Below are 15,474 nucleotides of genomic sequence, written 5' to 3' on the forward strand. Positions count from 1 at the left end.
TCGAGCTCAGCTAAAGACGAAGCACCGCTGAGCATGTCCGGTGTGGGAGCCGGTGCCAGAGCCGGTGCGGGAGCAGGTGCAGCTGCAGGTGCTGGTGCAACGCTAGTCGAGCTGCTCCCCAAGAAGTCAGCAAGGGAAAAGTCCGCTGCATTTTTTTTCTGGATTTTGCCAGGTCCAATTGAAAATGGCTGGAACCAAGGAAGTAGACATATCGACAACCATCTGTTTTGCGGCAACTACTGCTGTTGCGACTGTCTGAGATGATTTCTTCTCAACCGCAATCTCAACCTTCTTGTCGATGTTTTCTTCGGTTAACCTCCGTCTTTCCTTTCTCTCCTCCGTAGTCTCACTGTAGTACTTCTTCCACGTGGCGCCGTCTCCGACACCATGCACACATCCATACGACAGTCGAGTATCCACCGGGAGTTGTTTCAATATGTTCAACGCCCGGTTGAATGGAGTGTCCCACTTGGGCCTCGCCAACGCCTCAGACGGCGAGTCGCTTTCGGCCGCAATCCTGTGCTGCTCTCTCTGCAAAAGGCACAAGAATCGTTTACAATTATGCATGACTAATGTGTAGTCGAATTGATCAGAAACTAAAATTACCAGCAGTCTCATGAACTCCGTCGTGAGCCCGTTCGTCTCGAAAACCTTCTTCACTGGGTCCCAACGGTGCCGGGCCCTGAGGACGTCAGGCTCCTGCGGGACGGTGAACTCCGCCATGGGGTCTAGGATGCCCAGACTCGCGGCTTCCGCGTCCTCCTTGGCCCATATGGACCTCTTCCCACCGTAACCACGGCTTTCGAGGTGGTGGCACCCACTGTTCCTCTGTTGAAGCCCCTTCATGTACTTCGACTTTTTTTTGGCATCTTCGGCCTCGCAAGCCGCCTTGAATATTTCAAATTGCTCTGCCGTGGTTGTCGGATTATCCTTTTCAATCTCGGAGTAGGGTTCCTTTTTGTCGATCTTTGCTTTCACCCTTGTTTTCCAGGCGGCCAATGCGTCGCTAAACTTGGACATGGCGTGTTTGTTTATCTTCTTCATTGCCGGGTCCTTATCAGGATCTTTATAATCCTTTTCATTCCGGCCCAGGAACAAGAATATCTGGTGCAGCTTCTTTAGGAGGGAGGGCCTCATATTATCTATCTTCTGTAGTTTCTCATCGTTGATGGTGGCGGTTGTCCGTACGATGCAGCCTATTTGATTGCCGTAGCACGCGCGCGCTTCCTCAGGCGCGGTTGGCTCAAAATTGCCGTCGTCCACCGACATGACCACCAGTCTAGTAGTCCTGAGTTTGTTAGGAAGCCGTTGCCTCTTTGCTTTCGGTTCTATACCGGCTCCGCTCCCCGAGGCAGTCTCAGCACCGGTCTCGATGCCGGTCTGAGTCTCAGCGCCTGTCTCAATCTCAGCGCCGGTCTCAGTCTCAGCACTGGTCTGCGTGTCGGTCTCAGTCCCCGATGCGACTGGTGGGCCCAGCAACAACATCGGTTGATCATCGGCAAGGCTCAAAAATTCGTCTGCCGCCAGGTAGACGTCGTCGCAATAACCAAAACCCTGTCCTTCATCGTTGCTAGCCATGTTTCCTATGATTAAATCTAGTCAATTAATTTTAGACCTAATAAAATGAATAATGACATAAAAAAGGCCCATGTTTTGCAGGAACGTTGACTCCTTCCCGGTGCGGCCAATCCCGATATGTCCTAGTTTGTAGCACAAGTCATGCCAAAATTCACGGAAAATTTCGACATGACCTTTGTTAAAAAGTGGACTAATCGAGAACCTGAAATTTTCCGGAACGGAAATGAATCAACATTCCGCAAAACATAGGCCACTAAGCTTCATTCCCTGGAAATAACAAAAGGCCACTTTGGCACAATCGAAACATGGGCAAACACAATTGAGGAATTTGCACATATCCTGACCACTTCAAATTTGCATGTCCTAGTGTTTGACACTTCAAGAAAATCTACACAAATCTCATGCTCTCTCAAACTCAATTCAAAAACCAAATATAGATTATATTTAGTTAACTACTGAACTTAACTTTACTCTAAACTAAACCCTACTGCCCTAATTAACATCTAGTTAAACAAACTCAATTCAAAAACTAAACCCTACTGAACTAATTAACACCTACATTATCTACTACTTAACATCTATTATTACCCTAACTAAAAAACATCAACATTATCTACTACTTAACATTAACATCTATTAACTAAAAAGGATAGGTGGGGGGGGGGGGGGCTTACAGAGAGGGGAGAGACGGTGGCGGGGAGGTGCTCGGCGACGGAGGTAGGGGCGGCGAGGGCGGGCTCAGGATCGGGACGCGGCGGTCCTGGCGGGCTCGGGGGCGGTGAGGTCGAGGGCGGAGGCGGTGAGGTCCAGGGAGGCGACGGTGAGGTCGAGGGCGGCCCAAGAGGCGGCGGCAGTGAGGTTGGGCGGCCTCGGGCGGCGGCCGTGAGGATGAGCACGGCTTCGACGCCGGCAGGAGACGGCGGCTAAGTGGGGGCGACGGCGAAGTGGGGCGAGGAATCGATTTGGGGGAGAAGTGGTGGCCGGGGGGAAACCGTTTTTGGTCAAGTCAAAAGTAACGGTAGCGTGTTACAGAAGATGCGCTATAGCTAAGTTAGCTATAGCACGCTTCACAGAATGCGCTACTGCTACGTCTTCATCATTTTTTCCCTTTTTCATTTATTTTTCATTACATTATATATTTTTCCGTTCTCCTTTTTCTATTTCTTTCATTTTCATTTACTGTTCTATTCGTTTTTCATTTTATTTTATTTTCATTAGCAGTAGCGCTTTACGCATAAACGCGCTGCTATAAGTATATTAGCGGTAGCACGGTTCTTGGAAGATCGCTACTACTATGCGTAGCCCATCGGCTAAGTGATTGGAATTTTAGTAGTAGCGAGTTTTCGGTGAGAAGCGCTACTGATATATGTCCATCTGTAGAGCGCTTATTTTGCACGCGCTACTGCTGTCTAGCAGTAACGTGCTTTTTTAACAAGCGCTACTGTTAAAGTTTTGTGTATAATGTTTTTCCTAGTAGTGTATGGTAAAGATGGCTGACATCTGCATGCCAAAGGATCTGGGAGGGATCAACATTCTTGTGTCACGATGCATGAACGTGGCCCTTATGCCGCACTCGGTATGGAGGATCATTCGTGAAGGGAGGGGGTTTATGGTTGCAGCTTATCAATGCAAAGTACTTGCCGGGCGTTGCATATGTTCCCGTATGGAGGGATCCCAGATTAAGAGATCCATCCAGCGGATCAAGAAGGAGATTCGCCTGGGGTTGTCCTTCTCCGCAATGGAGAGTGGACCCTATTCTGGCTTGGCCTGCGGATAGATGGAACCTCATTGTGTGTGGGTTTTCCAAACTTGTTTGCCACCTGCTCCGATCCGATGGTGTTAGTCTCCATGACTTCCCATAATGACCATTGGAACATCCTGTTCCGATGGTCATTTGGAAAGGCGGAGTCCATGGAGTGGGCTAGTTTGCGAGCTGCCCTCTCGCGGGTGCTCGTGAATTATCTGTCGGCTAGGCATATCATGCCCAGTGTCGTAGGCTGGCTATTGCTTGAACCCCTCCCCGTTCTGTAAAGAGCCCTTACGCTTGAAGATTAATTTTTTTTTTTTGGAAATTATTGTGGAATCACCTCCCGTGAACGAAGGTGATCAAAAGACGTGGCCTGAGGAATGGGATGTGCCTTCGTTGCGGTGTCCTAGAGACTTGGACCCACATCCTCTTCTCTTGATTGGCGACAAGAGTTCTTTGGAGTTTTGTCCGTGAGGCTTTGGACTTGGCCGGATTCCATCTAACCCATGCCAGCTAGACTGGGAGGAGGAGACGCCTCTTCTAGCTGGTGTTTGCGGCATTAGCGTGGACTTTATGGACGACACATGCACATTTATTGTCAGTATTGACCAGCATCAAAAGTTATAATTTCGCCATGAACCGCACATGACCACCCCGCCGAACCTTGGGGAGGGGGGGCTCTAGCCAAAGCAATATCCATTTCCAACTCAACATCTGACATCTCCAACATGGGATACAACGACGGGAAGGGGAGCCCCCCCCCCCCCCCCCTCCGCTACTGCCCAAGTCTCCATCTACATGGTCGGTGGGTGAGCTTTGATGGAGAAGCATGGTCGCAGCGAGACGGCCCCTGGGCTCCTCCACTATCTCCTACCCCAGATCCGACATCTCCGACATGGTTGTCCAAAACGGTTGTGACAATGCGGGGGATGACGGCGACGATGGTGGTGTCCACCAGCTGCAAATGGTACTCATCCCCGTGGACCGGCGTCCACATATTGAAGGTGTTTCAGTTAACTACCCTAGCTTATGCAGAAGCCGTGTATATGCTCATTGTGTTTATATCCTCTTGATGGTCCATTTGAGATAAGAAAATCCATGCCTTCTCGAAAAAGCTACTGGACAAAAAACTACGATTCCAGGAGCGACACAGGCTGGGTGCCACGTGGGCTTTTTTTTTTCACTTAACCACCAATGACCGGTGTGTTTACGCCGTCGATGATGAAAGCAGTCTCCTCTGAAGTTTAATCACTTGTGGGCGCAAAAAAAAACATTAGTGGAGAGGTTTAGGTGCCCAGAAGTGATTTAGTATAGTTAGTGTTAGCATAACATTATCTCTAATGCAGTTTCGTAAGTGTTAAGTAAATTAGTGTTTGAGTTCTAGCACTTGTTGTAGTACATGTCCAACAAGTATTCTTGGAGGTGTGGATGCTAAGCAAATGTCGTAGTAAAGTTAGTTTGCCATGCATGGTCGCACAAAGTTGATCCATGCCGATGTGTCCGTTTGTAGAGCTTAGGAATTGTAGCACCGCATGCATTTGGTTTGCCGGCGTCTAGAGTCTGGCCATGTTTAGTTAGCCGAGTTCGAGTGATATAGCTGTCGATCAGGTTGGCGTGTATGTATGTGTACACTAAACCATATTGTGCTTTCCAGATTGTAACATGTGGGAATACTTTTGGGCAATAAAGTGAAAAAGGGGTGCAACATGTGCCCTTGGCTATAATGTTTGTGTGCGCATGTGCTTGTTATCTTTGATGTGATGAATAAACCACCAGAGATAGGGTCAAACTGCTGCCAACCTGCAGAACCTAGCCATAACTCCGTGCAACAGTAATGGTGTACAAACCAACCGGATCTGAGCAAAACGAGCAACCATCACCTCTCAACCATGAAGGTCAACCTTTGTTGATGGCTACCACCACCACCACCGCAACAACTATGGCCTTAGCCTCCATGAGTCTCCACACCTGAATATATTTCAAAGTGGCCTTAATGCCATCAGATTGATCCAGTTTATAAGGAAAACCGGGCCAAAAACCGTACAAGAGATGGTAGAACAAGAAGAGAAACAACAAAATGGACGCCGAATACAAGGCACGCCTAGCTAGAAGACCAAGGACAACACCACGAAGAGGCACAAATAGATGAGGGGAGTCGTCAAAGGATCACAATACCAAGAATTGGCAAGCGGCCTAACGCACCACACCGTCGTGCGTTCAGAATACCACGGCGCAACAGAGGAGCATCCACAATCAACGAGTGACAAGCACGAACCTTGACTGGAAGCTCTGCCATGAAAATTCAGGAACATTTAGCAGGTTGGGGAGGCATCTTGCATCATCATTGAACAAAGATGAATTAAGACAACGCCAAGAACATGAAGCTCGCAGCACCACAACAGCAACCATGGGAGGTCTTGAGCAAGCACAACAACAAGGGAGACACCGACACCACCATACCACCGTCGAATCATCCGGCCGCACCGTCACCACCAACATCCCGCAGCAAGCGCCACCCACACGTCAACCAAGCAGACCCTAAGATGATGCCTTCAAGAAGGACCACGACACCAGTGCGCCGCCATCATCCGCACCGGGAGTACCTGAGCTAGGGGTTTCCCTCGGGGTCTCAACTTCCATCTTCATCTGACCAAGCAAGGTGAGCTTTGAACGTTGGTCGCCTGGTCGCCACCCAACAACACACCGCAAAGGGGAGAGGTGTCATACATGAACGAGGTGGTCCAGAGAGGAAGACACACCACTAACCCGGCTTCCGATGGAAGAATCAAAACCACTCGAAGGAGTGGCCGAGACTAGATGACGCTGACACACGAATCTACCAAGTCGACGCCTTCAGGAAGGAATGCGACACGAAGCATGCCGCCATCGACTGTTCCGGGCGGACCAAGAACAAGGGTTTCCCCTGGTGCCTCGAAGGGGAAGTCACTGTGACAATGATGCCTCCAAGGAGGTAAGCGGCACCCTCGGGCGTCGCCATCACTGGCTCCAACCGGAGGAGCTTTCGCCCAAGTGAACAAGCCACCTTCGAGAAGCACCGGTAGACCGTGATTTGCTGCTCCCAGCTCCCGCCACCTACTGCATGAACAGATAGCCGCCACCAGCCGCCAAGAAGCAAGTCAGTAGTTGAGCCGGAAGGCTGCCACCCCAACCCGATGCCCAGCAGAACAAGCAGCGAGTCCAAACTCGCACAGCCCATCGCCCCCAACTGCCATAGCCGCCCAGCCGACGCGTCAGGATTAGGTCCGGACGCGGCAACCAGGATCTGGAGCTCGAAGCCGCCGGCCGGACCACGCCTAGCTTGCGGTGGCGCTGCAACTGCCAAGTCGCACAACAGAGGAGCCAAACCCCCCAGCCCACCACCTCCATCCACGCCGCCCGCGAGGGCCCACATCTGGCCTGAACGGGCGCCCACGAGCGCAACCGAGCACCCGCGACGGCACGCCCACTGATAGAGTTTACCTTGTTGTCTAGATATTCATCATGTTTATTTGTCTTTGCATGATTTTAGTTCTAGTAGTCGATTTAGTTCCATCTAGTTGTATGCATGTAAACATGGCGGAGTGACCAGGTCTGCAGAGAAGACAGCACGCAGCGATAGAGAGAGTGCAGTATAGCGGGCGGACTGGCGGCCAGTAGTTGAGTACATGCATTCACGTGTTGGGACTAATCATGTGTTTAGTGATCAGGGCATTAGTGCACGTAGTGAAGAGGTGGCCTACGTAGGCAAGTACTGATGGTCAAGATAGAGTTGGTTAGCGTCTAGCTACATGCATGTAAAGAAAATGGCCGAGCCGTGTCGCCGTTGCGGGAGGTTCGGCCTGTTGGTGCTGGACGTGCGTGCATGCAGCTAGTGGAGAGTGAAATACGGATCAAGCCGGTGTGTGGCTTGGCCGTGTGTGCATGTTTCCCTTGAAAAGCACTTGTAACCAGTTGCATCTAGTGAGAGAAAATACAGAAAAGTGGCACAAGTTGTGTGCGGTGCCTAACTCTGTGTGTACGTTTTCTTCAACCTCCAGACTTGTGTGTCTTCTTCTTCCCCGGGCTGCGCCAACACCCACCGCCGCAACCACGCACCGCACCGCGCGTTGAAGACCACCTCCGCCGCCACAAGCGAGCACGGCGCTCCAGAGCTGAGCGCCGGGCAGCAGCCAGTCACCCGTGAGTTCCCCATCTCGCGAGCAAACATCCGCTGAAAAGAGCATGCCCCGCCGCCGCCGGCTTCTCACAAGCTTTGCCTGCTGGAGGCCATCGGCGACGGTGAGGGGGAGAAGGAGGTGGGTGGGGGAGAGGCTGCGGTCTGCGGGTTCGCCGCCGGTGTCGCCTGTCGGGGGAGGAAGCTATTACATCATGCACCCTTCCAGTGAGGAGTAGGAGCCTAGGTGGAGTTGTCCTCCTTCGAAGCTGGGAGTGCCAGGGTCAAGGACAGGGAGCTCCAACGTGTCCAGCTCGGCTATGCGGACGTCGTAGGTGAAGATCTTGCCACTACCATGTGTCAGCCAGTGGAGGGACGCCACCATGGAGGACGACGGCATCGAAATGCACGTTGACCCACAATATCGTGATTAAATCCTCGTGAGTCATGACGGCTCCCTAGGTTTTCGTCGATGGTGTGAAGGTCTGGAGTATGATGCCGTGTGGAGTGTTGTCGTTGGAACTGAATGATGTGTTGAGGCTACCAACGAATAGCAAGAAGGAGCAGCTGATGCTCTCTGCAGCCGTGAGCAAGACGCAGATGTGAGAACTCACGCTATTGTGAGGGTGGCCTGATGGCTCCGAGAGGAAGGTTCTTTGACCGGTGATGAGGTCATAACGCACAGGTCAGGGTTGTGCTAACATGGCGACGACGACGTAGAAGAATGACATCGTCGCCGGACGCCAGGCAGTAGTAATCCCCAAGGATGCCACCTAGGTGACGAGACATGAGGGATGACAAATGGTCGTCAGTAAACAACACAGTGTCGGGTGTGCCCGGGTGCACCAAAGAGAGGAGCATATCAAAGAAGGACAGGTCGAGGATGTTTGGAGGCAGGCGAGGATGCACTGCGGCATGATCTCATGCTGGCTGACACGATGTATGAAGGACAGGTCGAGGATGTCACGTCAAAGAAGTTTGCATAAGGCCAACTCCACCGGACGACTCCAAACGGATGTCCGGTTTGGCCAGATTTTGTTCCTTTGGGGCGGCAATGAGTTCGCCCATGTCCGCCTCTGTCCGTCGGGTCGTGGGTGCGCCCAACGTGCGGCCACACCCCAAATCATGTCCGTGTTGGACATGATAAAAAACTGAAAAACTAAAATAAAATGACTTAAAAAGTAAATAAACGAAGTTAAAAAAACTTAAAACATAAGTTAAGGAGTCATGGCCACAAAACGGCTCAGTTTCAGTGTTCAATTAATGGCCCAGTGCCATAATTAACATAAAAACAAAATAAAAAATGCCGCCCGCGCGCTCCTGCCGTGCCCGTCGATGCCGTGGTCGTGGACGTCTTCAGTGGCCGCCGGTGTCGTCGTCGTCGCCGACGAGGTCGACGTAGTCCGGCGACGTCCAGAGGTGGGCCGGCGGTCCGTGGTGCACGGGGGCGGTGGGCTGGAAGGTGGCAGGTGCCTGCACCACCTCCTTCCGTGGCGAGGCATCCCTCTCCGGTGACCTCGGCGGCGTGGGGCACCAGTTCACGCCCCCCCCCCCCGGCGTCCGCCATCTCCAGTGCTGGCCCACCAGGCCCGGGTGGAACCCGGCCACCGGCGGCTCCTCCATCACCTCCTCCTTCACCACCATCTCCAGCTTGGGGATGGGCGACGTCGCCGGCCGCGGAGAGGGCCGTCATCTCCTCGAGGACCTCCCATTGGAGCTCATCGTGCGTGCGCATGGAGTCCTCAATGACACGCGCCATGAGACGGGCCTCCTCCTCCCCTGTCATGCGAGGAGGTGGAGGTGGTGATGGAGACGGGGAAGGCTACGGCGTGGGCGTGAGGCCGCGCACCCGCGTACGCCCGCGCATCTCCCGACGTGGCGGCCGCGGCCTTAACACCGTGCCGGCGAAGTAGGACGTGCCCCGCACGTCATGCTCGTCCTGGAGCCACGTGTCCCAGAGCACGGAGTCGGGGCGTACCTCTCGTCGTAGTAGAGGTCGTCGGGAGGAGGAGGCGGCGGCGCTCGATCTCATCGCGGCGCGCACGACCGCTCTTCGGCACCGGCGGGATTGGGACCCTGTCGGCGGAGAGGTGCCAATTGTTGAGGAGGTGGACGTCGCTCCACGGAACCGGCGTCCTCGTCTCCCAGTAGCGCCGGCATACGTTGGCGTTGAGGTACTGCCGGTCGTGCTCGCTGGCGGCCCTAGGGGCGATGGTGAAGGGAGCAGGCGCGGGGACCCGACGGGAGGTGCGCGGCGGTGATGCGGGCTCCTCCTTCACGGAGCCGCGGTGGCGTCCCGAAAAGGAGCCGGCCTCGCGGCCGTGCTTCCCCTTGCGGCCGTAGTTCCATAGCCCCATGGCTGCGGCCGGCCGGCGAGTTCGAGGACGGGAGCGGCTAGGGTTTGGGGAGTGTCGGGTTTCGAGAGGGCAGAGAGGGGCCGGAGTGGGAAGTGTGGACGACGACTGGTCCATTGCTTCCCATTTAAGAAGGACGGCGACCGTTCGCTGGGCGGATGACAGATGGGGCCACCCGCGCGTGCACATTGATGTTGGCGGGTGGGAGGTAGGTGGCCGCCTGCCACGCAGCCCCGACGCGTCCGTTCGCTGTCCGCCGCGACCCAAACCCGACACATGTTTGCGCTCGAAATGGGTTGGCCCGGACACCAAACAGACCAGATGGGTTCAGGCCGTCGCGCGCTGGGCCGTCTGGTTTGTCCCCTTTACCTCAAATGGACGAGGCCGAACGGGATAGGGTCGCGCGATGGAGTTGGTCTAACGCAGAGCAGCGAACAAGGGTGCGGATGTCCGAGCACACCGTGATGTCAAGCAAGAGACCCGCTGGGAGTGCCAACTGGATCCCCGCCGGCCTGCCCGTCATGCCGTGCATGTTCGCTGATGGGGCTAATTAATTTGCTGCGGCGAATCAAACTTAATTTTTTTGATAAAGGACATTTCATTTAATAATCAAACTTAATTTTTTTGATAAAGGATATTTCATTTAATTGATATATAGGGGTGATACAGTCGCATCGAAACCAAATTTGATGGATCATGCACAGTTGGTGTCTTTATTCTGCAACAACCATCATGGTTTGAACAGTCACCGTGCATGTCTGGCGTCTAGTCTACCCTGGACCGTCTATTTATAAGAGTTTTGCACCGAAATGCTCTTTACAGAATGGAGATACTACGGTTTTCGCACATGCATCATTCTTTTAGATAAAAGAACAACTTTCCAGCGCTACGTTGAAAGACTATATACATCCACATTTGCACCAGCCTCTATATATGTAAAGAGAGTAATTTGCACAATAAATCAAAAACTCCCAGAGTTTTTATATATAAACCAACAGTATCCAAAAGCTGGGATCAATACCCACACATTCATTACGTGCTAACGTGTGAGCACCTCATCTAACTTTGTGTACAGGAGAGAGATGCGTCCAGGCTGGTTTTGTCGTACGTGTGATTGTTCCATTACTTGAGATTATTGGTCAAACATTTTGACTTATTCGATGTATGTCATCTTTTGTGGAATGACAGGTACTTAGGAGATGGAGGCACAGATGGAGGAAAACAGGGAAGGAAGCACAGTTGGTTTACCAACAAGTTTCAAAATGCATTGAAATTGGGTTACTCTGCCAGGAAATTGACCCATCGAAACGGCCTTTTATATGGGATATCATGGATGATATGAGGCAAATGCAAGGTGTTAATGGTTCAATCAGAAATGACTCTGAATATAATTTTGGACAGGCAAGCTCTTATGCTCCCTCAGACGTATTTGTTAGCTATGGAGTACTCTCCGAGAGCGGCTAAATGGCTCCGGAGCTCATCTTCTCCTCAGTAAAATAAAAGAATTACTAGAATTTGTTTAAAATCTTTTTTTTGCATGAAAGAAGTGAGCGTGGGCCAGAAGCCTTCGTGCTTAGCCGAGGCTCTCTCACCGAGTTGGCTACTTCACTAGTTATGCAATACATATATCATTTGTCCCAAAAAATGTAACATATTTGTTCTGCTCTTTTCTTGTAGATAAACCCTTACTCGGAAGATGACGATATGCTTGGAATTGAGCCGCTCGAACTACATTTTCCTTTTCAGCTTAATAAACAGATGTCATGCGCCATTCAACTAACCAATGAGACAAGCTCTTACATTGCTTTCAACATCGAACATATGAATCCCCTATCATACTGTGCACAACCACATAAAGACATTATGCCACCCCGATCCAAGTGTAGTGTCGAAATAATAATGCAACCACAGGCCAAGGCACCGAGAGATCGTACTAGCGAATTCACTGTGTGGAGCACCAAAGTGAAGGACGGCCTTGTCATTGAGGATATGGCTACAATCAAGTCCATTAAAGAGGCAGTCAACGTGGTTGATGAGGTGAATTTGGATGTGGTTTTTGATGTCAATGAGCCACAAGATGCAATCAATGTTGTTGATGAGGTGAATTTGGATGTGCTTTCTGAGGCTAGTGAGCCACCGGAGGCAGTTGATGAGGTGAGTTGTCTAAGAATAATAACTTACAAAGCTTTGTCTATTGAGTTAGTGTCCATCACAAATTATCTTTTATTGAAGTTAGAGTGCCAAATTAATTGTAGTCCAGATCCAAATATATTTACTTTCGCTTTGTAGTAGAACTGAACTTTGTGGTTGTGTGAATGAAATCAGGGAGATATCCCTTTCTTAAGAAAATAAAAGAGATCCATATCAAATAGGTTTTTAATTATTTTGATACCACAATATAATCAGTAGTCCTACTATATGTAGATTATAGATTGGCTTGCACTCCCTTTCCTTTTTATTTCATGAAGTTTTAAATCAACAATTTTCTTCTGACAAGTCTCGCCAATTGTGTGCATCGGCACCTGATACAACCACCGAGTGGGAGGTGAGATCGCTAAACTAAGGGAGAAAACTTAGTTACAAAAGCTACTGTCTGGTTAATATTTGGCTAGTACAAAATGGAACTTGTGCATAATGAATAATGGTACAAGTGTTCTCGCAAAAAAAAATGGTACAAGAGTAACAGCATGGCAGAAATTTAATTAATACAAATGTCAAAAAGGGCAATGACAGCATAATAGGCACACGCACTACCGGAATCGCACCCTATGCCGACGGCCAGGGCCGTCGGCATAGCCCTGAATGGCCGTCGGGACAGGCCTATGCCGACGGCCCTCGTCGGCATAGGGCCGTCGGCAAAATATCCGTCGGCGTAGCCAGAAAGGCCGTCGGCATAGAAAGGCCGTCGGCATAAGACCTATCCCGACGGTGTCCGTACATCTATGCCGACGGCCAAGGCCGTCGGCAACGTTATCGCCTAACGGCGGCCGCCGTCAAGTCTGCCCAACGACTTGTCTCCACGTGGCACCCCTATGCCGACGGCCTAGCCGTCGGCTTAGTAGAAAACTGTGCCGACGGCTAGACCGTCGGCATAGATGTGCCACGTGCCGACCGTCCGCTGCTCGTGGGCCAGGGCTATGCCGACGGCCCAGCCGTCGGCATAGTCTGAGATTAAGCCGACGGCCAGGCCGTCGGCATAGTACTTCAAACAGAGATCCCAGTTGCTGACACGTGGGCACCTATGCCGACGGCGGGACCGTCGGCTTAATTTCAAACTATTCCGACGGCTGGGCCGTCGGCATAGGTGCCCACGTGTCAGCAACTGGGAGCTGACGCTGGCCCTATGCCGACAGCCTAGCCGTCGGCATAGTTTGCTTTTAATTTTTTTTTTCTTTTTTCTGTTTGTTTTCAAATCAGTTCAATTCAGATAACATCACATATCATCAGCACATATCAGCAGCACATATCAACGAACGTAAGCATAAGCATCATGACAACAATAGATCATCATCACACAAGCATAAGCATATCAACGAATGTAAGCATAAGCATCATCACACAAGTCAGCTAAATGATCATCAGCACACACAAGTCATCTCAAGCATCATCATCACATCTCAAGCATCATCGAGCACCGCAGAGGTCGTCACCGCCAAGACGGCCAAAGTCCAGGTCATCAGTGCTAGCGGCAGCGCTACCGCCTCCGCCTCCGTGGATCGGAGTGGTCGGGCTCCGTGTCTCCGGAGTGCTGCGAAGACCACCGCCAACGGTAGATCCACCTGTTCCCTGCATGTTGAAAAGACATATGCACGGGATCTATGACTGTGTTGAAAGGCATGACATGCTTTGGGTGAATAGATTGGGGATGAACTAACCGGCGAGGGGCCAGCGTTCTGTGCCACAAACTCCTCAAAGCTCATTAGCATTGGTTGTGCTGGAGGGCATTGTGCTGTAGGGAACTGAGGACACCTGCCGGCCGCCATATCCTGAAAAGCCTGCTACATCTGGCTATCCCTCTGCACTTGGTGTTCATAAAGCCTCTGATGCCACGCCATGGTCTCCTGGCGTGTGTACTCCATGTAGGCCTACGGTATGACAGGATGGAACTCATAAAACTACTAAATGCGGAAAATGAAGTGAGAAATGAAGATAAGAGGGAAAATACTTACAGATTGTTGCTCCTGAAAGAGGGACTGTGTACTAGTCACTGGCTGGCTCGTGCGCTGGCTCAGGCTCGGGTCGATCCGACGAAGCTGTGTGTAGGAGATACTAGGAGTGATCACAGCATCGAGAACCGCATCCCGACCGTGCTCCTTGGGCCCCATCCTCACCACCGCCATGTCGTCCAGAGGCGCCGCAATGGGGTCAGGTGTGTCAGGATGTAACTCCAGATACGCTTCGGAGTAGGCCTTCTTCCTCCCTTCGGTCTTCTTGCCGTAGTACTTGGGCTCGCCAGGCTTGGGGTCCTTCCGCGTATGGGCGATCTCCCACGCCTGCATGTGTGAGAGCGGCCGCTTCAGTTTCTCCTCCTGCACCACCAAACAGAGGTTAGTCATACATAAGAAAGTGATGGTAAATAGAAGAAGAAGAATGTTTAATGGGGTTAGTCATACATTAACTGCCTTGTGGAGATAGTGGTTTCGGTTTCCCTGAGCATGTACTCCCTCCGTCCCTCGGTTAGCCTTATTTTGGGTTCTCATAGCCGCCCAGGCTCCAGCCTCATCACACCAAAGATCCACCAATGCCGCCCAGGACTCGTCTTTTCCATAACACCAATTTGAACACACCTACATAATAAAAGCATAATGGCATGTAGGTGTGTCCAAATTGGTGTTATGGAAGCATAAAGCATAAAGCATAATGTACCACAAGGTAATGAAAGCATAATGAAAAATCTTTTATACTTACCGCCATGAACTCGGGCCTCTCCAAGGTAATGCCCATCCTCCGCGCTTCTTCCTTGGTCATCTTCACACCAAGATAGTCGTGGTAGTATGTGGAGATGGCCACATAGCGCACCTCGTACTGCATCTGGCGGGCCTTCTTCTTGCATTGGCGCAGCACGATCTGGTCCGCTCTAGCCCTGTGCTCCGGAAGAACTCGATAGAATTTCTACAATCATGCATGAAACAAGAATGGGAGAAGCCATGAGTTAAATCATTCATGAAACTAGAATGGACTTGTGCTTCTGAAGAGAACTCACCCAGAAAGTAGTGATCACGGCCTTGGCATGGGTCTCATGGTCTGCGTGGCGGGCCGCTTCCCAGTGGTCCCAGCTCGTGGCCAAAACCCGACGGTCTGGCTGCCTGACTGGATCAGGACAGTACAACCCCGGCCAATATAACTTCAGCAAGACAGTGATGAGGCCGTTGGGAATACGGACCCCTTTAGAATATATCCAGTTGCTGCAAAAGAATGAACTATTAGCATGTGACAAGAAAAATAAATAACAACCGGAATAAGCATGTGACAAGCAACATAATGAACCACTTACTCTTTTCCCGTGGGCTCAATGAGCCACTTCTGCTCCTCAGTAGCAGGAACCTGCTTTGGTAGCTTTGCGTTGCCACGCAGCCACCCCTTCGTGTCAACCCCCTTCCCGTCACCACCATCATCCCCGCCACCACCCTCCTCCTCGCCTG

The 15,474-nt window shown here is 51.4% G+C and overlaps 1 protein-coding gene across 1 annotated transcript in view; it reads left to right on the plus strand.

Moving 5' to 3' along the window:
• Positions 1–15,474, plus strand: part of LOC125519466 (uncharacterized) — a 40,831-nt gene that overhangs the window by 12,342 nt on the left and 13,015 nt on the right. The window contains exons 3-4 of the mRNA XM_087531735.1: positions 11,021–11,233; positions 11,510–11,986. Coding sequence (XP_087387861.1) covers positions 11,021–11,233; positions 11,510–11,986 — 690 coding nt within the window. The remainder of the gene's footprint in view (positions 1–11,020; positions 11,234–11,509; positions 11,987–15,474) is intronic.

The sequence above is a fragment of the Triticum urartu genome, chromosome 7A (genome assembly GCF_056163025.1).
Source record: "Triticum urartu cultivar PI428250 chromosome 7A, HENAU_Tu73, whole genome shotgun sequence".
NCBI classification, from domain to species: domain Eukaryota; kingdom Viridiplantae; phylum Streptophyta; class Magnoliopsida; order Poales; family Poaceae; genus Triticum; species Triticum urartu.